The following is a 22,369-nucleotide window of genomic DNA, read 5'->3' as shown; positions in this document are numbered from 1 at the left end:
GGGACATAGGGGTTTCGACCAGGCCGCCCTCCTCCCACAAATGAACGAATGGCTATCGTTGCCTGTGGTCAAAGTGCTCAGCGAAGACATGAAGAACAGAGTATCGATCTGGTGTCAACAGCACAACCGGGGATGGCTCGATGCAATCCGGGACGCCGAAGATGACTTGAAGGAGTACCAGTATACCTCTCGCATCCAAGAGTCCACTGATACGATACCCGAGATCATTCAAAGCCGCCTTGAAGAAACCCTGGACAGATTCAGGCAAGAGATTCTGCAGGAACAGCGAGAAACCACAGCCAAAATGATGGCCAAGATGGATAGTTTGCAGCTTTCAGAGCAAACTTCTCCGCCTGCCAAACGCCGCCGAATGAGCACCAGAAACATCCCAAAGAACGCGAGCCTGCAGAAGATTGACGAGGGTTTGCGCTATCTTCTTGGTGAAGATAGCGAACTTGTACAATGTTTCCGCGAGCATGCGGTGAACATTGACCCCAAGTTTACCACTCTGGTAGAGCCCAGTGCGAAGAGATTTTGGACAAAAGGGCAACTGGAGAACTTCCAAAAGGAGACACGGGAGTTGGGACTTGGTGCTGTGGAATACAAGCTTCTCGACCGAATTTTCCAGGAAATGGAAGAGGGTGATCTGAGCATGACGAACATTGCCGCATTATCTCTCCAACTGACATCTCGGGAGCAATATGGAACCCTCAAAGCGAAGTTCCGATTTTTCTGTGTCTCCGACAGAGAACAGGAAGAGTGCTAGGTGTTTCATGAGAACCGTTGCTGCTTATGCAGAGGAAGGCCATGAGGCAGAAGTCTTTTAGTCAAGAATGGAGCTCATAATAAATTGTCTAATTGTTAAGTTTGAAACGTTGAGCTCCAGGAGATTTGTACAGAGGTTGTCGATGCAAAGACAGAGGATGGAAGGGTTCTGTTGAGATGTTATTTATAGAAAAGTCAATCTCATCGCAATAAGCGCAAGTCTGAATCAAACGTGCATAAACTGACTTTCGTATATTATGTTTCTGATAACCCTGAGGATCATGGATGAGGAGAACAGATGTTGCAAGGATTACGATGCAAAACGAATCATATCAGACAAGACCAACCGTTCGAAACTGACTGCGGACGAATAGGAGCAAAGGAAACGACACGCGGAAACGAAAAAAGAGTTGGGCGACATATGATACGCGTATAGTTCCTGAGCCAGGGTATGCAGGAGGCGACAACTTTAACGAGGTTTCCTTAGAATAAGTATATGTTTTATGCGTGATTCTGCCCCTGAACAAGGCGAATTGAGTGATAGACAGTATCTTTCGGTCACGAGGGTTGAATGCGTTGTCATGAGTACTAAGAGAGATAACTTGAGTGCATGCAGGAATGACGATGGACCCCATCTCCTGTGTTACGTCATGGGATAAAGTTAGGGGTTCACTTCACCCCAAGAAAAATAATAACTCCAGTTCCAGCTGTCATCCGCTGCTGCCTCCACTGTAACCCCAACCCAATTCCACCGATCGATCCAATATTTAGGTCCAGTCACTACTTGAAGGATTCAAACAAACAAGTATTAACATTTCTTGGCTGTCTTGTAGTTACGTCGCTCCTTTCTTTTTTACAGAGTTATACCCGCCGCTCTTCTCTATATTACCCCCCTCTTTATATCTCGTCGTTGACGACACATCGAGTCTAAAAGACAAGCTACGTCTTAGCTCCTGTCTCACATTGTACGACAAACTTGACTCAGGTCTTGTTTCTGACTCTCCGTCTTCGCCGAGCTACGACATCAAGTAGTCCCCCAAGACGTGGCCGAATGAATCCTCAACATTGATCGCGACACCACCACACAACACCACGACCATGAGCTCTTCGATAGAGACTCTTGCCAATGGGAATGGCCATGCTGGCGAACATGACCACGTCCTTCGCCCTCGACCGCGCAAGCCCAAGCATTCACAAGTCTCCGATGTTGTTCGCATGACATCGACGAGCGATGGTGAACACCTAATGCCCGACAACGCCAGCACGGGATCAGCAAGTGGTTTGACTAGGTACGGAGAACGTTCTCAAACTCTACGCAAAGCTAATTGTATACAGCGGTCGTTCTACACCCGTCCCAGAGAATGCGCCTCCATCCGTCAAGTCCCTTTCCACCGCTCGAAAACAAGTTCGCGCCGAGCAACGCCGCCGTATATTCGCCCACGATCGAGTTCGCCTCACGCGTGAGTCACTTCGACCCCGAGAGCGATTACAGAGACTTCCATGGCTTCTTCAACTTGTTTTGGATTGGTCTTGCCATTATGGGTATTACATCCATGCTGCGCAATCTTAAAGATACTGGCTTCCCTTTGAGAGTGCAAATATGGAGTCTCTTTACTGTCAAGCTTTGGCACCTTGCCATTGCCGATTTCCTCATGGTTGCGACGACTGCTGTTAGTCTACCTCTGAACCGTGCAGCGAGGAACGCAAAGCCAGGCAGCTTTCTGGATTGGAATAAAGGTGGAATTGCTATTCAGAGTATTTACCAGGTTGTTTGGCTTACTCTCTGGATCATTGTCCCTTTCTACTTTGAATGGACATGGACCTCCCAGGTATTCTTCCTCCTGCATACCATGGTCCTTCTGATGAAGATGCACTCTTATGCTTTCTACAACGGACACTTGTCGCAAACGGAAAAGCGATTGCACGCTCTCGACAACCCTTTCTCGCCTCACGACCGACGCCCCGCCTACCAATATCCCAGCACCGATTTGCCTGCCAGTGTTACAAAGGGAGAATCTAATAGTACCAACGCAAAGAAGCGCCGCCGACAGCGCCAGAAGAAGCAAGAGGCCAAGCAAAGTGCCAACGGCCACAAGAGCAATGATGAGGAGCCTATCAACCATGATCTTCTAGCTCCCAGCCCTGTCGCCAGCCCCAGCAACAGTGCGGATGAAGTCGACGAGATAAGAGAGGACCTTGCCCGTGAGCTTACGAGTCCCATTGGCAATGTCACTTACCCAAACAACTTGACTTGGTCAAACTACACGGATTACATCTTTTGCCCGACGCTCTGTTACGAAATTGAATATCCCCGAACAACGCATATCAACTGGATCAATCTGATCTCAAAGATTATTGCCACTTTTGGCTGCATCTTTCTTTTGACCATTATTTCTGAAGACTTCATCCTACCTGTCCTTTTGGATGCCTCGAAACGCCTCGATGCTGTGCCGACAGAATCCTCCGTGTCTGAGAAGCTTCTCATTTTGGCCGAGACCATCTCATGGCTTCTATTTCCATTCATGCTTACCTTTCTACTTGTCTTTCTTGTCATTTTCGAATATGTCCTTGGCGCATTCGCCGAGATCACCTTTTTCGCGGACCGACACTTTTACTCGGACTGGTGGAACTCGACAGACTGGATGGAGTTCTCTCGTGAATGGAATATTCCTGTATACAGCTTCCTCCGACGTCACGTTTACAGCGCTTCCCGACCTCGAATTGGCAGAGGTGCTGCCACTGCGCTTACATTCCTCATCTCAGCATTTGGCCACGAGATTGTTATGGCATGTATCACCAAGAAGTTCCGTGGTTATGGATTTGTCTGCCAAATGCTTCAGCTACCCATCGTTATGCTCCAGCGTACACGATGGGTTCGCGGCAAGGAGACCTTGAACAATGTCTGTTTCTGGGCTTCAATGGTTCTTGGTCTCAGCATGGTAAGTTTTTGCAATCTCTTGCCTGTAGCATCACTAACAAAACTCCAGATCTGTGCTCTCTACGTTCTTGTGTAGTCAACCGCATTTGCACCGAATATTGCAATTGCACGAATATGCTGGACATATCCAGCGATTGCCGTTGTCAAACTGAAGATTAGGAGGTGCGGTCGGGATCGTCGTGTTGGCTTGTTCATGTACAAGTGCAGAAGTGGTCATTCAAGACCAACACACAGGATTGGATGGAGGATTGGACTATTGTTTACCACATTATAAAGATATAGATATATACCCCATAGTCAATAGTGAGTTTTGTTTGTTTAGTCTTGTATCAATCAACGTACTGAATTGTTATATACCTGCAGAAGTATGTGTTGGATGTCAGACATGTATCCAATCCCTTGAACTGCACTGATACTATCTAATTCTTAGCAGCACCGGCTTTGTTACATCCGTTTTGCACGCTAGTCCAAGAATACGGTCGTACCACAACCTTGTTGTCGGACCCAAAGACGATGCCCTCCTGAACTCCTGTCTTGGGCGTCGGTTTCCATCCCTTGCGGGTCAAACCTGCAGAAGGGTCCTGCGCAAAAGCAAGCCAATAATCCTGCATAGCGTTGCTGACCTCGTACTCAAACTTGCTCGATTTCCCACGAGCTTCATCATGAGTTCCCATAATCAGGGGGAGTTCGGCGCTGTGGAATGCACCCTCTCCTCCAGGCATGATGTTGGTAAAGTTGGGGGAATACATATATCGCCATGTGTTGACGCCGGCGGAAGATCGGAGGATGGTCTCGTAGTGTGCTGGGCAGTGGAAAGTGTTGTCGGGTTTGACTTGGTCCGAGGAGTGGTCTCCTGATCCTGAGGGGTCTGACAGGTCTCCTTCGTCTCGGTTTGTTCCAATAATCGCAGGCTGATATATGGTCAGTATTGATATAAACAGACGAAAGGTAAACTCACAAGTTTGGCAACACTCGGGATTCTGTTGGTGTAGTCGGAAAACACAGTCCGTTCATCAACAACAGGGACGAAGCTCATAGTCTTTGCTTCCTCAACATGTCTCTGGAGATCCTTAACGGGGACTCGTCGCAGACACTCGACGTAGTCGCGTCTGCATCCAAACGATTTAGCAAGTGAAGTAAAGTTGCTCTTCGTCTCGTCGTTAGCCCTCAGCCCGAGGAAAGCCGACCCCGAGTTCTCAATATATCCAGCGGCGATTGGAGTGTTGGGATAGGCATATTGGTAAAATGCCACAGAAGCGGCGCCGGCACTCTGACCCCAGAGGATGATACGCTTGGGATCACCGCCGAAGCGCGATATGTTGTCGCTGACCCATTTGACTGCGAGACGTTGATCTAGGAATCCCAAGTTTTGCTGTTTGGGGTTGAGACTCGGTGCATTGGGAAAGCCAAAGACTCCAAGACGGTAGCTAAAGCGATTAGTATATGATCAAAGAGGAAAACTGGTGACATACTTGATACCGACAACAATGTGCTGTTGACTTCTCTCGACCCAGTTCTTGGGGATCTGGTAATCGATATCACCGCCGCCCTGTACTATATCAGATCAAGTCGTTTCACTTAGAATGCAACACATACCGAGGCGAAACCTCCACCGTGAATCCAAACAATCACAGGAAGCGGTTTCGCTTTGGGACAAAGGGCCTGCGACGGCGCCCAGATATTCAAGAAAAGACAATTCTCGCTCGTGCTGTTAGGTTTGATGAGAAACTCGGGAGCCCAGGGACCGCCAACACCAGGTTCACTCTGAGCACAGTTGGGACCAAACGAAGTAGCCTTGAGTGTTCCGAAAGGGCCGCTAGGAATGGCTGGTTCCCATCGTCGATGCTCACCGTAAGGAATGCCGAGGAATTGAGCAACGTTGGAGGACCCGTCTTTGAAGCCTTCCAGCACACCGTTGTGAGTCTTGACTTTTAGACTTGGCGCAGCACAAATGTCACTGGCGAGTGCAACGGCCAGACCTGAGAGGATGGCCAAAACGTTAAAGGCGCCCATCTGCATAGTTGGCTATTGAGTCCAAGCTACCTAATAACAACGGTGAGCCAGAACCAACTGGTTTTATAGTCGCATCGCGTCTACCATAACAAGGATTGAACCGAACCGGTTGCCATTTCTACACCAGCCGAGAAACATGCGGGGGAATATCTGGGTCTCATGTAGTATTCCGGCGATCATGTCCAAGACTGTATTGCCGACCCGACTCGGGAGCAATTATATATCCGAAGTTCACAAGGTCGGTACCCAAGCGAGGTGCTTGAGATGGATTAAAAATACAGAAGCATTCACAGTCAGTCACAGTCACAGTCGCTTATGTTCTAACCATTTCCATTTCGCATCTACTTCATCTCTCTCGTGATCATAGAGCTAACTAGAGTTACACCCCATCCGAAAAAGGGGAATTATGGCAGATAAGGCAGCTGCTCAAATCCGACAAGTCCGCATAAAAACCAGAAAATAAAGACCTTGTTGCTCGTAAAAACCGAAACCCTTCAACTCCGTTGACTTTTTATGGTATCCCGTTTAGAATGCATATCGTTTAGTCGACCTCCTCCATGGCGCTGTCACCAGTGGCGGCAGCAGCAGGGGCGTCGGTGGCATCAGCATCGACAGGGGCGGAATCATCCTCCTCAATGTTGAGGCCGAGCTGGACAAGCTTGTGGATGCGGTCGGCGAAACCAGCAGGCTCCTCGATGGTGAAACCAGAGACAAGGAGAGAGGTCTCGAAGAGGAGCTGAACGATGGACTTGACAGTGCGGTCGTTCTCACCGTCGTTCTCAACCTTCTTCTTGAGCTCCTGGACGATGGCAGACTTGGGAGAGATCTCGAAAGTCTTCTTGGAGGACATGTAGCTGGACATGGAGGTGTCACGGAGGGCCTGGGCCTTCATGATACGCTCCATGTTAGCGGACCAACCGAACTGACCAGTTCGGATAGCGCAAGGGGAGGAGCCGAGCTTGTGAGAGACAACAACCTTCTCGACCTTGTCGCCGAGAACGTTCTTGAGAGACTTGGCAAGCTGCTCGTACTCCTTCTCCTCCTCCTCACGGGCCTTCTTCTCCTCATCGGTCTCCTCGAGCTCGAAGTCCTTGGTGATGTCGACAAGCTTCTTGCCCTCAAACTCCTTGAGCTGAGTCATGGCGTACTCGTCAATGGGGTCAACGAGGAACAGAACCTCAAAGCCCTTCTCGCGGAGAGCGTCAAGGAAGGGAGACTTGGAGACAGCGTTGATGGACTCGCCAGTGATGTAGTACATGTTGTTCTGGTGCTCGGGCATGCGAGTGACGTAGTCGGAGAGGGAGGTAAGCTCATCACCAGACTTGGTGGAGTTGAATCGGAGGAGCTTGGCAAGGATGGATCGGTTCTGAGAGTCCTCGTGGATACCAAGCTTGAGGTTCTTGGAGAAGGCGCTGTAGAACTTGTCGAACTGCTCCTTGTCCTCGGCGATCTCCTGGAAGAGCTCAAGAGATTTCTTGACGATGTTCTTCTTGATGACCTTCATGATCTTGTTTTGCTGGAGAGTCTCACGAGACAGGTTGAGAGGGAGATCCTCAGAGTCGACAACACCCTTGACGAAGCCGAGCCACTCAGGGATGAGGTCGGTGGCGTCGTCAGTGATGAAGACACGGCGGACGTAGAGCTTGATGTTGTTCTTGGTCTTCTTGGTCTCGAAGAGATCAAAGGGAGCGCGCTTGGGAACGAAGAGGATGGCACGGAACTCGAGCTGACCCTCGACGGAGAAGTGCTTGACAGCAAGGTGGTCCTCCCAGTCGTTGGAGAGAGACTTGTAGAAGGAAGCATACTCCTCTTGGGAGATGTCCTGGGGGTTGCGAGTCCAGATGGGCTTCTGCTTGTTGAGCTCCTCCTCCTCGATCTTGGTCTCCTTGATCTTCTTGGTCTTGGGCTTCTTCTCCTCCTCATCGTCATCGACCTCCTCGATCTTGGGCTTCTTGTCATCACCCTCCTCGGTGACCTCCTCGGCCTCCTCATCAGGAACCTCCTTCTCGGTCTCCTTCTCGACGTGGAGGTAGATGGGGTAAGAGATGAACTCGGAGTGCTTCTTGATGACCTCCTTGATCTTGCTCTCGTTCAGGTAGTCGGTCTGCTCCTCCTTGAGGTGGAGGATGATGGAGGTACCGCGGCCAAGCTGCTCGCTGCCGGTGTCCTCAGTGATGGAGAAAGTACCACCAGCGCTGGACTCCCAGATGTACTGCTCGTCATCGTTGTTCTTGGAGATGACGGTGACACGGTCGGCAACAAGGTAGGCGGAGTAGAAACCGACACCGAACTGACCGATCATGGAAACGTCGGCACCGGCAGTGAGGGCCTCCATGAACTGCTTGGTACCGGAGCGGGCAATCGTACCCAGGTTGTTGACAAGGTCCTACATATTGTTAGTATTGTAATAGACTAAGAGTAGACGGTTCAACTTACAGCCTTGGTCATACCAATACCGGTATCACGGATGGTAAGGGTCTTGTTGGCCTTGTCGGGGATGATGTCAATTCGGAGGTCCTTGCCAGACTCAAGCTGGCTAGGGTCCGCAAGGGACTTGTATCGGATCTTGTCTAGGGCATCGGAAGCGTTGGAGACAAGCTCTCGGAGGAAGATCTCCTTGTTGGAGTAGACGGTGTTGATGATGAGAGAGAGAAGCTGAGAGATCTCAGCCTGGAACTCGAAAGTCTCAGACATTGTGTCGGGTATCAAAGGGAATTCGTGACTGTTGAAGACGTTAGATACTGGTGAAACTTATTGTGTTAATCGGTGAAGGTGGGCAGTGGATGGAGGGGTACAGAATGCTCAGAATTCAAACTTCGGCTGGGAGCAACCGGCGCAAGCAGAAATAGCAAATCCGACAGTGGTCTGCTGAAAGATTCTGAAGCTATTCAAGCTGCAACAAAGGTATACAGAAAAAATGGTAAAGTAGAATTCCAAGCAAGCTGGGTGCAAGGCTGATAGAGTTGTAGCGGGGGAACGCAACGGCGAACGCACGTACCTTGAGATGTTCGTTACAAAAAGGAAAAGGCTAAAGACAAGATTGCTCGTCTAAAGTTGAGTGAATCTCCTGGTAAGAGAAAAAGAGAATGTGCAAAAAGCGTGAGAGAGATGTGATGTTTGGAGAGAAAGGGAAGAAAGGTCGAAGCAGAGGCAGTACAAGAAAAATATGTAGGCTGGCGGCCGGCCCCTCCTTCCTTCCATCTGCTTCTCCCAATGTGAAGGGTTCCATGAGATTCCACGGCCCAAGAGCCCACCTAGCGCTGCCTACAAGCTGCCCTCCCCCGCCTTCCGCTACCCATGTTTTACTGGCACTGAGGGGCACTGGAAGGCAGCCATAGCAACCGCCCCTGCGTAGTGGACGGCAAGTGGCCAACGCTATCGCTGCAGTTTGCCTCTCTATGACTTGTCTGGTCTCCATTCCATTTGCCTTCTCATCTATTGTGTCCTCATCTTTGCAGTCTACAGTGAATGGAACGATACGTATTTGCTTACTCCAAAAAAAAGTAAAAGGGACCAGGCGGCAAAAATCCACGTTTGTCTAGTACGGTCTCGACTGATTGGCCAGACTTTGCTAGAGTCTTCCACGTTCCTGACATGCATCGCCTCAGAATGTTCATCTTTTGCGAATTCAGGTACCACAAGCTTCCGAATCAAATATTAGACTATCAATAGCGGGAACAGAGATTTCACCGATCTGCATGATTCATGTAAACAACTATCATGATGGCGAATTTTGTTCGTTATTGTCATTCAGAGCCTCAATTATCGTCATTGTTTTTCTCGAGTAGTTGAGGTCTCTGTTACTCAAGCAAGACAACAACCCCTCATTCGAGGCTGAAAAAGACCCCTGTTGTTCATGTTCCTAGACTTTCTAGCAAGGTCCACCGCTTCCTTTCCCCAGCAAAAAAAGTACGACCCCTCGATTTGGTCGAATCTTCTAGCCATTCAAGCAGGCTGATGCTGTGTTGCCTGGCAGTTTTGCTTGATGACGGACCCAATTGAGGCCCGTCAATCATAAAAAGGTGAGCTGTAGCTGTGCTGAGCCGTTTGTAATTTATGCATAAACCAATAGGATTCGTTATCGAAACTAACAAGGCTGAGCTTGATGTGTACAGACGGTTGAAGGACCAATGGGGGTCGAAAATGAGGCGGGCTGTAGGGGACTGTCAGATCTTGATCCAGGCTCAAGGCAATCTCAAGGCATACTTGCCATATCTGGGAGTTTCCGTGCTTACGATTCCTTCAGTGCTTCAGTGCTTCTGCGAGTTTCTAAACCAACCTAACGACGAATAACCATGATAGCAGGCCACTCATGAATGAACTCAAGTTACATCTTTGCATGAGAAAAATATATACTGTTATCCCAACACATCGCTCATAATTGTACATCAGAATTCCAAAGAAATAAACACAATAACTTCTTGCTTTCTTACCCTATATCGTTACACACAACTTACAGTCTAAAACCTAGGTACTTTACACCAGTTTTGATATCAGTTACATCTCCAACACTCCTCCAACCTGTCTATATCTCCTGTCCGCATACACAAGTCCAAAATTCTCATCCTCTGCTTCTTCAACTTTCACCATCTCTACCACCTCTCCCACCACAATGACATGGTCTCTCACCCTCACAAGACCCTCTTCAGGGGCATCCTTGAGTAACTTGCACCGTAATGCAAACATGACGCCCTCCTCTTTCAAAACAGGTGCTTCATCACCGTTCTGATTATAATCAAGCCCTTGAAATGCATGCCCGCCAACATTGCCTTTTGTAAAGTGACTCGCTACACTTGCGCCCCGCTCATCCCCGGAGAGAACGTGTACGTTAAACTCCCCGCTTGCTTTTATAGCATCTAGCGTTCTACTCGGTATTGCGATGTTGAAAGTGACAAGAGGCGTCGGTGTAAGGGTAAGAGAGGTAAACGATGACATTGTCATAGCTCGTGGGCCATCGCCGGGTTGGTTGGATGTGCATACCACCACACTGTGGGGGAGGAGACGCATTATAGAGCGCAGTTGTTCGGGGAGAGGAACTTGTTTTGTCGGATGGACTGTTGGAGGCGTGGCTGGGGATGTGTGCCATGGTTTTGAGGTCGTGGATGTGTGATTTCTTCTATCTATAGTATACAACATTAGCTAGAATATCAACCAGGACAATGGAGACTCACTGTGGAGAGGCCATTGCCGCGAACAGGACGCAGTTATTGACTTGGAAGGTATCTCATAGCCTTCACATCCAGTCAAAGATCTTCTCAAACAGCCAGCATTCCGTATAGAGCTCAACCCTCTTGTCCCGCCTCTTGTCATGACAAGTGCTGTCGCAGCGCCATTGCGCAGCGCTAGGGAGCTCTTCATTGCCCAACACAGCGCATTATAGACCCCGAAAGAACCGTAGTGACCGCCTAGTATTCTCTCTGCGATCAAGAGAAGAAAGGCACGTTTTATTTCACTCGTTTCGCAAGTTCGGACTCTAACGCCAGTCTAGAAATGACGAGCAACAATTGCCTTTTCTTATCGATAAGCTCCCGATCCCCTGCTGGCGGTACCCGCCTTCGGACCTCGCATCCTAAATTTTACCGACCAACTTCAGGTCGATCTAAAGCTTTACCATCAGCCAAACGGCAGTCAATCGTTCTATACCCCGTATCAAGGTCGTCAGTTCGTGTTCTCCGGCCTCGCTCGTAGTAGCGCTTCCATATCAAAATGGCCAAATTCTCCGTCTCACCAGCGACCCTGTCGCCCATCAGAACAACGCTCTCAACATCATCATATTCACCAAGCCGCTTCTCCCTCGGCCAAGTCCGTCATGCAACCTTTATTCCCCGACCTCGCCGACCCTACACATTCACTCAGCTAGTCACACTGTCAGACGGCTCCTCATACACCATGCGAACCACATCACCACTACCCATCTACCGCGCCGCCAAGGACACACGCAACACACTACTGTGGCAGCCATCCGAGAAGTCACTCAAGAATGTCGAGCTCGATGAGGCCGGTAGATTGGCCGCTTTCCGAGAGCGCTACGGCCGTGCCTACGATGCTTCTAGCGCTGAGGAGGGTGGAGAGACTGCTGAGGCTGCCGAGGATGCGGATGGAAGTTACGCGGATCTTATCACTGGATATGCGCCTGCACAAGATGCCAACACTATGAAAGATTCAGGTCCTAAGAAGCAGGCCAAGAAGAGAAAGTAGACCAAATGATATGGAATTGAACAGAGGAGGCGACCACCGCAACACTATTCTCCACCCAGATTCTTCAAAGGGTATAAATGTGTCTTGTATAAATTACTACTGGCAAGGTCCGAGAATTGGAAGCAAAAGGTGGATGGGGGTGGTTTGATATGTACAACAGTTGACAGCCCCCGAGGCTTGTAAGATATAAAAACACGCGCCCGCGATTCTCGGAATTGGTCGATAGTCAAACAACCCATGGGCGTGAATATGACCCTTTCATCTTTCCCAATCTCCTTCCCAAGGGACAGAACCGTGGTATGGCGCTGCGAACAGATGTTCCACGTGAACCTAATCCGAGTCTTCGTCTATCCTTGCTCGAGCACGGTCGACGGCAGTATCACCCCCTTTTTGCTGTTGCTGCTGGTATACTGGAGGTCTATAAAACACTGACTCGTCGTCCTCAGCGTCTAGTTGCATCAAAAAGGTTTCCCACTTCTCGATGAGCTATGGCTGTTAGCATTCGTTTTGTTTGTTAGATGTTGTTAGACTCACCTCCTTTTGTGCTTCAACTGCACTCTCGAGGAATGTCTCAACTCCGCTCTTGAAATCTTCCACCTTCTCCTTCTCAAATCGGTCGAGTTCGCTCCTCATCAATCGTCCCATATCTTCGAATAGGAGCCTGGCTTGGTGCACCTTGCGCTCTGACTCGCCCACTTCGGCACTCATCTGGTTGAGTCGGTCTTGCTGACTCTTTCCTTGTCTCAACAGTTTATCCTGAGTAGCCTTCTTCTTCTGCAGTTCTGATTCAGCAGCATGCCATGAATAGAAAGCTTTTTGTCGCTGGCCGAATGCCATCTTGACCGAACCGATGAGACGGATGTACTCTTCAAGGATAATTCCAAATGTCAGAACATCTTGCTGGGCCTGACGATCGTAGACATCTCGAATGGTAAGCTGAAGCTCAGACAGAGCATCAAGAGGACCTGATAGTGATGGCGACAACTCCACAGTGGAAAGCGCATGGAGGGAAGCCGAAAAGTCACCGGCTGCCTCGGCCATCATCTTGCGCTGTCCAACCATGGTCTCCATTGCTTTGAGTAGACCCTTGAGCTGGTTCTCGAGGGCATCAAGGTAGACCTTGCGGTCATGGAACCAGTCATCCTGCTCCACAAACTTGTTACCGCCTCCAACGTTGATACCCAAGGATCCAAGCACGCCCTTGCTCTCGGTGGGAATGGGATCCCTCCTTTCCTTGTGCTTAATATCCACATTAAATGTCTCACTTTCCAAGAAGAGCTTCAGGTCGGGATCGTGTTGTAGCGTAGGGTGTATCGCAGTCTTGTTGAGCATTTTCTCAAGTGCGGCTCGGCGGCTTTCAACAAAGTTGCTGTCAAAGCGACCAACAGCCTGTTTGTCCGGGGGAGGTGGGACGACTATTCCAGGGTTGTTTCCGTGCAGAGTATTATAGAGCCAAAGGAAATCGCGGTATCGGCGCTTGACTTCGAACTCGGGTTGCTTGTATCCCTTGGAAGTGGTCTGTTTCTAGGTCAGTGTCAATTGAGGCAGTTGGAGATTTGGGTCTCATACCTTGGTCCTGACAGAGTAGACGATGTGAGAACTAGTCAAATCGCCAACCTTGTGAGGATCGCCAACGTAGATCTGGAAAGTAGGCTTGGCAGCTTGCTCAATGCTAACGCTAGGCTGATTGCTGCTCCTTACAGCGCTTGGCTGCGCAGCTTCGACAGGTGGAGGTGCGCGAGGAGCCTTTGGCCCATCGTTCTCCTCGTCGTCGATATGGTTAGGATCCGCAGCTCTTCGTTGCTGCTGCGGTTGAGACATTATGGTACGAATCACCATCTGCTCCTTTTGCGGAGGCACCGGAGGGGCATCCTGAGCGGAACCATTGTCTTCGGGGACGGCGCCCAGGGGACCAAGAGGATCATCGACAGCTTCGAGACGTGTGGGTTGAGCAACCAGGCGACGGGGCCCTCTCGATGGACGAGGGGCGGATGAGGAAGCGGGAGCTGGGGTGGATGATTGCGAAGCGGAGGCCGAGGCTTCAGGCTGCGACGCCTGTTGCGAAGCTTGTGATGAGTCGGCCCAAGGCGACTCTTCGACGTCCATGGCTAATGAATGCGATCACGAAATTTCAAGCTAAACTTCTGCTCGTGATATATAGTTGGGGTTAGGAGTGGCTTGGGAGGTGAAGGTTGGAAGCTTGGAGAGCAAGCACCCACGCAGCCGGACGTCAGCGGAGACGGTCCCACTCTTCCCCGTACGGCAGGTACGTATCGACGGTATGAATCTGTGCCGTTCATCACACTTACACTCGACATTGGACAAATCAGTACAATTGGTATCATAATCAATTTGTATTATTATGGTAACACAATACCTGCTGCCAGACTCAAGCATCATCAACTAGGTACCTGTAATTCTAATTCTCTCCCCACCCCAAAAATAAATCCGGATGCAACGCCTTCAACTGGATCTGTCTAACAACAAAACGCATCATTTGCGGCTTGTTTAATCAAATCAAGACCGCGATTTTCGTGCCCGTTTGTTCGATGTTTCGCCTTCACGTCCACTCGTCTTATCCGTCTCCGCCTCTGGCTGTTCACGAGCTGTTGCCTTCAGTTCAAGATCTATTCCAAACTGAGCGGCAAACATTCGCTTTCGGTATTTCTCAAGCGCAACTGGGTCGGTGACCTCTCGCTCCTAACGCTCGGGGTCGTAACAGCCTCCCACAATTACCAAGTTCATCCGTGTAAATTTGACCTTCATCACTGGCGTCTTCTTCGTTGGGAACGCGCTGATTTGGTCGGGAGTAATCATAACCTCCTTGTTCTTTTTCTTGTGTGTTCCGGTTGTACCGCTGCCTCCGCCTTGTCCTGAAGTAGCAGCTGCAACGCGGGGACCTTCACCAACGACACCTCCGGTATTCGCACCATCCGCTCCCGTTGCTGTCGCGTCATTACCAGTTTGCTGCTGGCTCGCCTTTTGTGGATCAGCAGGCAGTTCAACATCCCACAGTCGAACTGTGCCGTCTTGGCCACCAGATGCAAGCACGTTGGATTCAACACTGAAGCTCAGTGACCAGATGCCCCCTTTGCCGTGGCCGCGCGACCTTTTGATGCGTGTTCCTTTAGCAAGGTCCCAAAAGAAGATGTTACCTGCGCAATCGGCACTTGCTAGGATCTTGCCATTTGGCGCGCATTCCATGGCGGTAATGTACTCGTTATGACCTGTAAAGACGCGTACGCAAGCGCCGGTCACTACAGACCACATACGGATCGACTTGTCGGTTTCGTCAGAAGCGGAAAACACGTAGAGTCCGTTAGGGTGCCATGTAAGCGCCGAGATGGCTGTGTCATGGCCAACCAACAATCGTTGAGGAGAAGCATGATCCTGCATCCATACCCGGACAGCCTTGTCATATCCTCCACTGAGAAAGTAGTGCCCGTGAGGGCCCCATTGTGTCCTGAATGCAGGCCCATCGTGAGACTTGTAAAGACAAAGACAGCTCCAAGATTCCAACGACCATAGACGAATCTGGCCGTCCGCTGATGCAGACAGTAGCAGCTTGGGCCGTGTGTCCATGGCTGGGTTTGACTTGCCTTCGTCACCAAAGAGCTTCTGTGGGGGTCCTGACACGGCGTCAGAGAAAGATACATCGTAGACGGGACCAGAGTGTCCGATGAGCTTGCGGCTGTTGAACTTGGCATCCTTCTCATGTGGGTTCATAGTGGGAAGAGCTTTGCCATCCAACGACCATACTCGGATGTACGACTCGGTAGTACCGGCTGCCACTAGTTGCCCGTCATTGGAAAAGTCCATCGAGGCAACACTACGATCTGTTAGTATGAGTACCGACCGTTTTTCCAGGACTACCTACCTTCCAAGTGTGTTGTGGAAAGTGAACATGCATGCACTAATCGGTACACCGACGCCTCCTGTAGCGCCATCAATCTTGAATCTGTCGCGGTTCTCCCTGAGCTTTTGCATTTCGAGCATGATATCTCTTGGCCTGGACGGCGGCAGAGGCAACTCTGCTCTGCTAGGGGCATCTGCACTCTCCTCCCGCTTGATCTTCTGGTCAAATTCATCCACCAATGATGCCTTTCCAGGAGGAGGTGGGTTTCGTCGCTCATCATCCTCAAGCTCTGCACGCACATCGTCGCGAAGATCTACGTCCATGGGCAAGGGCCCAAGCTTTAAAGGAGCAGTTGGGTCCAGGACATCCTTGTTGGACAATCCGATATTGACACCTGGAATGCCTTCGTTTGTGTCTACGCTCTCGACCTCCATATTTCTTGAACGTTTGTATACAGCCTCGAAGCTGAAGGGAGTGATAGGCCCACGAGCTGTAGAGTCAATCTGGCAGTACGTCGCCAAGAGTTGGCGAATGACCGAACCGCCTTGATCAGATTCGCGTTCTAGGAAGTTAAAAAGATCGCCACTGGCGTGCTGGTTCAAAGGAATTCGATATTTGTTCTCCCGGTATAGCTTTGTCATGGGATTCTCAGTGATATGCTGTGCCAGTGTAATAGTACCGAGCGTCTTGAGATCGTCTGCATGGACTGGCTGAAAGTTGGGGCCAATATCCCTGAGAAAGACTTTGGCATCTTCAGTATAGGCATGGGTGACAAGTTCCAGGAAGGAGTAGACAAAGACGGGCCAAAGCAATTTGGACAGTTCAAACTGGGGTTGTTAGCGGAGCAGGAGCAGGAAGGAGATGCCGGCCTACCTTGTAGATGTCCAGGTTATTCTCAACCCACTCACGAAGAAGACCAAAGGCTTTTTGGTACTTCTTTGGGCCAAGGTTAGCTAGCTGGTAGATAGGTTTACCGTCGGGGCCGAGATGCTTAGACTCTTGGCGAAACACTTCTTCTGTGCGATTGAAGCCCCTCTTGAGTAAATAGTCCGTCACCTGTTCACGAACATCTGTCAGCCTTAGTCTCTGAATAGAGTCCATAGTTGTTCGGCATGTGCTCAAAAATAATGATATGGCGAAGATTAAAAAGAAGTGCTGGCAAGGTATTTCGGTAGAGATAAACGAAAATGAATTAGTAGGCATGACACCATCAAAGAATTAATGCTTGATGTGTGTATCAAACAAAAGTGACTGCCAGGAGGCCATCCGAGCAGTCGGTTCATTGAGTTTGGGTAGATCAGTTCACCAAACTTTTTTTTGTTACTGATTCAATAGGTTGCTTTCTCAGGCATGAGGTAGATGTCATTGTGCAGCTCCTTGGCAGGCAGTGGGCAGATCGACCAACGCGCAATTACTGCATAAACAAGTGACGAAGAAGAAATTTAAGCAACTTACTATTTGATTGAGATTTTGGTTTGACATGGCTCCTCCTGTTGTGCTGGCGCCTGTTTGTCCTGTTGTGTTTGAAGCTGTGTGCGTAGGAGCCGGAGGAGTTGCTGAAGGCCCTTGATATGCGCCCGGCGCAGGGGCACCTGGTGTTTGCGACGGAGCAGACATGGTGAAAAGAGGCGGTCGGTATAAGATGGTTGTCTAGTAGCGAGGCACTCAAATGCGCTTATCCTTTGAGCAAAATTGTGATGAAAGAGCCTTTCAGTAGCTGGTCATATCCTGATGGTGAGTCTTTCGTGTTGGCGATGGCTGACTTTCTGTCAAATGATGGTGGAACAAAACCGTAGACTGGTGTCTGTATGACGGGATATTGTCTAGTTAGGGTTTGGGAGGGTCAAATTGGTTAGAGTTTGTACTCGAGGTCTAATGGAAAGAACACTAGGATGAATAGTTTAAAGATTGAGATGTAGTCTGATGAGAATAGTGAGATATGTATTCTCGAGGTGATGCATAAGGTAGATGTGAACAGACTCAAGCGCGCAGGACCTTGTGAGAGCGCGACTGATTAACCGACGATTAAGCGGCCAGACACTGCGAGAAGGTCAATATGTCAAAGAGTGCCCAATTTGATGGTTTAAACATTTCCTTCAAGTCAAGTGACGGACAATATGAGTAAGTTCCAGATCAAGCCTTAGGTTACTTCCAATTTCCCCTCGTCAATTGACTCAAATGCTTTGTTGCTGAAGCAAAGAATATTGAACCTGCCCCACGAACCAGATCCGTGCAGGCATTCCATGAGTGGCGGGAGGTACGTACCTTCCAACCTCACATCAACCTCACAGAAACAATCGTACACAAGACGCTTTGGACACTCTTTGCCTATTATCAACAACTGAACAAACAAACTCGGATTTTATACTTTTTAAGAGTTATTCAAAGTCTAGAATCGCCTCCGTCATATACTTTAGCTACGCGCACTGCACCAATCGTTTCTGAAATATTTTATCAGAGCAAACACGAAAACCACATTCAACATCATCACACGTCTGTTTACACAGAGAACACTCTTTCTATTCACAAATATGGATTCCTCGGCCGATATCAATCAGGGAAACGCCGAAGGGACGCACGCAAGCGAGCCCTTTACCGTGGAGGAAAATATCCAACAACTTAATGCCGTCGATCAACAAATTGTTCAGCTCATGAAGCACACTGCCACAGCCCTCAACGCACTCACAATACCGCCCACTCCAGAGTCCAACCAAGCCCAAGACCCAGCATCTGAACCTCCCAAACCATCACTGGATCCCCCCGCGCAAAAAGATGCTTTTCGCTCAGCGACAGATTCGTTTCTCACTGCATTACACGCTGTCGACGTCAAGATGAAGCGTCAAATATTTGCCCTCGAGGAGGCTAGTATCATCAACCTAGCTCCACCACAGCGTCAAGAGAACAACGGACCGGTTATGGCATCTCAGAAGCCAAATGGAATGGGCGCTGTAGGCAACATCGGTGCAGGCTGGCTCAACAGTCGAGGTACGAGAGTGGAAAGGGACATGGAAGCAGAGCTTTGGGACAAAGCCAAGGGTTTTTTGAAGAAGAACGAATATGCTGAATAGAATTCAGTTCATGTGTTGCCCTGGCAAAGAAACATTATCTGGACGGAGGGGTACATGGCCTGGGATCTTGAGGACTCTAGACAAGCATGCATTTCAGATATACACAGCTGGTTGATGACCCTCTGAACTTGCGATCGCACGTTACATGAGCACTCAACGATCTGTATCGCGTTTGGAATAGCAGCAATGGAATGAATAGGATTGGGTTACAAGACTCACTAAGACTAAACTTAGACCACTCGATCTATTTCTCATGTCTGTTCGTGTAACCCACCCTGCCAATACACCTCCAGAAAACTGGATCATTTTACTTTGGGACACAAAAAGGCATTCCCCTAGAATTGTAAAAAGCAAAGGAGAAAGAAATATTGTAAACTGTCACGCTGATCTTGCTCCTCGTGCTCTAGCCGGCGAGTATCACTATGCCTGGAAATCTAAAGACACACCAGTGTGGATATGCGGACATCGGGACGGCAGTGAGTTCCGGTTTGACTGTAGCCCTGGAGAAACGCAATATCTGGACAGTATATACCCTAGCGAGAAAAGCTAGATCATCTAGTGCCCGTGTCTGGTGAGAAACGGCCCAGCATGCGTGTTTGTTTTTTGTACAGTCATCAAAAAATAGAATGAGAGACACAGGCACCTTGTCACTGTTGCCCATGGGAGAATGGACATGCGCTGGCCTCAGGGTATCAGAACAAATGGCTGTTCGAGCATACGAGACTGAATGAGTAGATCAGTCTATGCTAATTAAACTATACTTCTGAGACTACTCCGTACTGATCCTTGAATCCCAAGGCTTGGGAGGCCAACTTTTCTGTTGTCATTAGGGTGGCTGGCTAGGTCTTTTGACTATTATCAGCTTTGTACTGCAATAACAGCTCTTGGCTCTTGAAATGACCAATAAATAACTATCCAAGCCATCAAAGCCAAGGACAGTCAAGACCAAGCCAACTGCAAGTATTTCTGAGACTCAATTTACGAGCCTACGACCTTTAAGTTGTATATAGACCAATCCTTGTTGTTTGCAACATGGCATTCTTGGATTCTTGGTCCGGATATATCGGGACCCAAAAAACCGCACGTTACTGCCATCTATTAGTGGACTATCCGTACAAAGCTCCGGAGACCCCACAGGTCGTCCAAGGATTTAGCAGGCAAGGATCAAGCCTCTTGCAGAAAACAGCCAATCACTGTAGCTGTCAAGGTAATGCTAGAGCTGCCGAAAGCTCCGGAATGACGCCCTCAGTCGATGGGGCCCCTGGGGCTTCATGTCTTATGGAGGACTAGAGGACCCAGAGGTAAAGCGACACAAGGAAACAGCAAACCTTGTGGTTTCCCGTTTCCGTCCTCATCTTTTTTGACTTCTTAACCTTCTTTCTTTTCGTCTTCAGTCTCCCTAGAGAAGGTTTATTCTACCGTCAACACGCGCAGACATTTACTTGCTCTGCCACTGAAAATCACTATCAGCTCGCTTATCGAACCCAATGTTTACTGCTTGCAATCGAACCATCAACGCCGCTAAATCATCGTGACGATCCCCCACTGACCCGGCCACGATTGTTGCGACGGAAGAAACGGAATCGACATTTACAATCGCTTCATTTTCTCGCCGACATCGATTACAGTACATAAACAAAGAAATTGAATACGAAATACCATGGTTGTTACTTATAAAACGAAGGCCTTTGCGGCGCCTTCGCTATTCAGCATTGCGATAATTGCGCTTCTTGCTCCAGTTACACAAGCCCACGAACACGATACAAGTAAAATCCCCGAAGGCGAAAGCGTTTCCCTAGAACCACTGGTGCGTTATGGGTAGAAAAGACTTGGAATATCGCCTGATGAGTAGTAGGATACGATATTATGGATTCACATATTGATTCAAATGCTGGCTTACGGCGTTATCTTCCCAGTCGGCATGGTCTTGGGTGTAAGTAATTGTTTGGCGCAGACTTCAGACGCAATACTGACAAGTCCAAGATGACCAAGAATCGATGGCACGTTCCAACCCAAGTTGTAGGCACAATTCTTGCCATTCTTGGCTTTTTCCTCGGCCATGCGCACAAGGGCCGCCAGTTCATTCCGAACCATGTCCATGGAAAGTTCGCACACGTTCTTCAGCTTACCCTCGCTGCGCAAGTCATCCTTGGACTGTACCTCAAGGGGCATTGGGAGAAGGGCATCAATGGCAAGATCAGAAAGTTAATTCGCCCATGCCATTCCATCATTGGCAAGCTGATGCCAATACTGGCCTGGACACAAATGATCTTTGGCGGCATTACCGCCCTTGGTTTTTGTCAAGGAGATCACACCGGCCAATGTGCCGCTCATTTCATTATGGGAGGCGCTTTCATCGCTTACGGAATTCTCCTCACGATTCTTCTGGTCGTCGGTCAGCTTTGGATTCGCCGAAACGGTCGGTCTCAAGAATTTTACGATAGCGCTACAATTGCCGCATGGGGTTGTATCAATACTTTTACCGAGCACCGCTGGGGCACCGACTGGGTCAAGAATGACTGGCAGCATACTACAATGGGCGTTATATGGTGGTCGGCCGGCCTGGTAGGTATCTGGCTCAGCAGGGACCGCGATGGAAACCCAAAGCGCAACTTTATTCCCGCTTTTGTCATCTTTATTACTGGATGGGGCATGTCTGCTCACCCCCAGGAGCTCATGGTTAGTGCTGCCACGCACACCATGTTTGGATATACTCTTATGGGAGTTGGCATTACTCGAGTCATCGAGATTGCTTTTGTTCTACGAGATGCACACTCCATCTCTGAAGATGGTCGATCAGCCAACAGCTTCCAGTTTATTCCATGTTTCGTAAGTTTAATCTCGTCCTCTGATGACTCTGACACTAACATTGGTAGCTCATGTATGCTGCTGGCTTCCTTTTCATGGGCGCTACAGAAGAGCAAATGATGCTCGTTGCCAGTTCTTCTATGGACCACATCTCGTACATCCTCATCACCTACTCGCTTGCATCTCTGACGTTTTTGTTCGTCAACATTCTCATTGGCCTTTGGGATCGCCTTGCCCACCCCGTCTTAGATACCAAGGAGCTCGGTAACAACCGCTATGCGAATGGTCTGACGGTTGAGGACGGCCAGATGCGAGATGCCCAGGAGTTCGAACTGGATGGGTTAACGAGCGACGACGATGATGACCCAAGTCGACAAATGCTTAACTCCAGCAATGCAAGAAATTAATGGACACGCAGCACAAGAGCAGCCCACATGGAGGTTGAAATGGTGTATTATTCGAAGATTACAATTGTACTTATTACGAAGAATGTATCTAATCGGGGCGGCGTCATGCATGGTATTTAAGAAGCGAGGGTTTGAGGTTGTACTCATCCATGAGACAGGAAGTTGGTATTTTCTAGAGACATATTACACATATTTTAGGCGCAATTGATGATGGTATACTACGCGAACAGGGTGCATCCGTAACTTGACTGATGAAGCTAAGATATAGATACCATAGTGTATAATGTTTTTGGGCGATGTCGGTCCGTATTTATTT

The 22,369-nt window shown here is 49.2% G+C and overlaps 10 protein-coding genes across 10 annotated transcripts; 5 read left to right on the top strand and 5 right to left on the bottom strand.

The window, feature by feature from the left end:
- Positions 1 to 40: 40 nt before the first annotated feature.
- FGSG_02017 (uncharacterized protein) lies at positions 41 to 766 on the top strand (the record flags this gene model as incomplete). The annotated part of the gene is made up of 1 exon (XM_011319583.1): positions 41 to 766. The coding sequence occupies one exon, from the start codon at positions 41 to 43 to the stop codon at positions 764 to 766; it is 726 nt and encodes a 241-aa protein (XP_011317885.1).
- Positions 767 to 1,863: 1,097 nt separating this feature from the next.
- Positions 1,864 to 3,779, top strand: FGSG_02016 (uncharacterized protein; the record flags this gene model as incomplete). Its single annotated transcript, XM_011319582.1, has 3 exons — positions 1,864 to 2,044; positions 2,101 to 3,704; positions 3,753 to 3,779. The coding sequence occupies 3 exons, from the start codon at positions 1,864 to 1,866 to the stop codon at positions 3,777 to 3,779; spliced, it is 1,812 nt and encodes a 603-aa protein (XP_011317884.1).
- A 343-nt stretch (positions 3,780 to 4,122) lies between these two features.
- On the bottom strand, positions 4,123 to 5,722 carry FGSG_02015 (uncharacterized protein; the record flags this gene model as incomplete). The annotated part of the gene is made up of 4 exons (XM_011319581.1): positions 4,123 to 4,614; positions 4,662 to 5,130; positions 5,176 to 5,252; positions 5,300 to 5,722. 4 exons carry the CDS (start codon positions 5,720 to 5,722, stop codon positions 4,123 to 4,125), a joined length of 1,461 nt encoding a protein of 486 aa, XP_011317883.1.
- Positions 5,723 to 6,029: 307 nt separating this feature from the next.
- On the bottom strand, positions 6,030 to 8,821 carry FGSG_02014 (heat shock protein 90). The gene is made up of 2 exons (XM_011319580.1): positions 8,153 to 8,821; positions 6,030 to 8,102 (listed from the first exon to the last, which is right to left on the bottom strand). The coding sequence occupies exons 1-2, from the start codon at positions 8,408 to 8,410 to the stop codon at positions 6,258 to 6,260; spliced, it is 2,103 nt and encodes a 700-aa protein (XP_011317882.1). The 5' UTR covers positions 8,411 to 8,821; the 3' UTR covers positions 6,030 to 6,257.
- A 1,392-nt stretch (positions 8,822 to 10,213) lies between these two features.
- Positions 10,214 to 11,074, bottom strand: FGSG_02013 (uncharacterized protein; the record flags this gene model as incomplete). The annotated part of the gene is made up of 1 exon (XM_011319579.1): positions 10,214 to 11,074. The coding sequence occupies exon 1, from the start codon at positions 10,850 to 10,852 to the stop codon at positions 10,214 to 10,216; it is 639 nt and encodes a 212-aa protein (XP_011317881.1). The 5' UTR covers positions 10,853 to 11,074.
- Positions 11,075 to 11,318: 244 nt separating this feature from the next.
- FGSG_02011 (uncharacterized protein) lies at positions 11,319 to 14,084 on the bottom strand. The gene is made up of 3 exons (XM_011319577.1): positions 13,484 to 14,084; positions 12,449 to 13,432; positions 11,319 to 12,400 (listed from the first exon to the last, which is right to left on the bottom strand). The coding sequence occupies exons 1-3, from the start codon at positions 14,018 to 14,020 to the stop codon at positions 12,245 to 12,247; spliced, it is 1,677 nt and encodes a 558-aa protein (XP_011317879.1). The 5' UTR covers positions 14,021 to 14,084; the 3' UTR covers positions 11,319 to 12,244.
- Positions 11,328 to 11,969, top strand: FGSG_02012 (uncharacterized protein). The gene has a single exon (XM_011319578.1). The coding sequence runs from the start codon at positions 11,423 to 11,425 to the stop codon at positions 11,912 to 11,914; it is 492 nt and encodes a 163-aa protein (XP_011317880.1). The 5' UTR covers positions 11,328 to 11,422; the 3' UTR covers positions 11,915 to 11,969.
- Positions 14,085 to 14,305: 221 nt separating the features above from the next.
- On the bottom strand, positions 14,306 to 17,387 carry FGSG_02010 (uncharacterized protein; the record flags this gene model as incomplete). The annotated part of the gene is made up of 4 exons (XM_011319576.1): positions 14,306 to 15,743; positions 15,819 to 16,597; positions 16,671 to 16,826; positions 17,226 to 17,387. The coding sequence occupies 4 exons, from the start codon at positions 17,385 to 17,387 to the stop codon at positions 14,615 to 14,617; spliced, it is 2,226 nt and encodes a 741-aa protein (XP_011317878.1). The 3' UTR covers positions 14,306 to 14,614.
- Positions 17,388 to 18,087: 700 nt separating this feature from the next.
- FGSG_02009 (uncharacterized protein) lies at positions 18,088 to 18,918 on the top strand. The gene has a single exon (XM_011319575.1). It carries the CDS (start codon positions 18,302 to 18,304, stop codon positions 18,836 to 18,838), a length of 537 nt encoding a protein of 178 aa, XP_011317877.1. The 5' UTR covers positions 18,088 to 18,301; the 3' UTR covers positions 18,839 to 18,918.
- A 1,580-nt stretch (positions 18,919 to 20,498) lies between these two features.
- On the top strand, positions 20,499 to 22,053 carry FGSG_02008 (uncharacterized protein; the record flags this gene model as incomplete). The annotated part of the gene is made up of 4 exons (XM_011319574.1): positions 20,499 to 20,645; positions 20,694 to 20,771; positions 20,822 to 21,667; positions 21,715 to 22,053. 4 exons carry the CDS (start codon positions 20,499 to 20,501, stop codon positions 22,051 to 22,053), a joined length of 1,410 nt encoding a protein of 469 aa, XP_011317876.1.
- Positions 22,054 to 22,369: the final 316 nt, after the last annotated feature.

The sequence above is a fragment of the Fusarium graminearum genome, chromosome 1 (genome assembly GCF_000240135.3).
Source record: "Fusarium graminearum PH-1 chromosome 1, whole genome shotgun sequence".
NCBI lineage: Eukaryota > Fungi > Ascomycota > Sordariomycetes > Hypocreales > Nectriaceae > Fusarium > Fusarium graminearum.
This window is presented reverse-complemented; position numbering and strand designations above follow the sequence as displayed.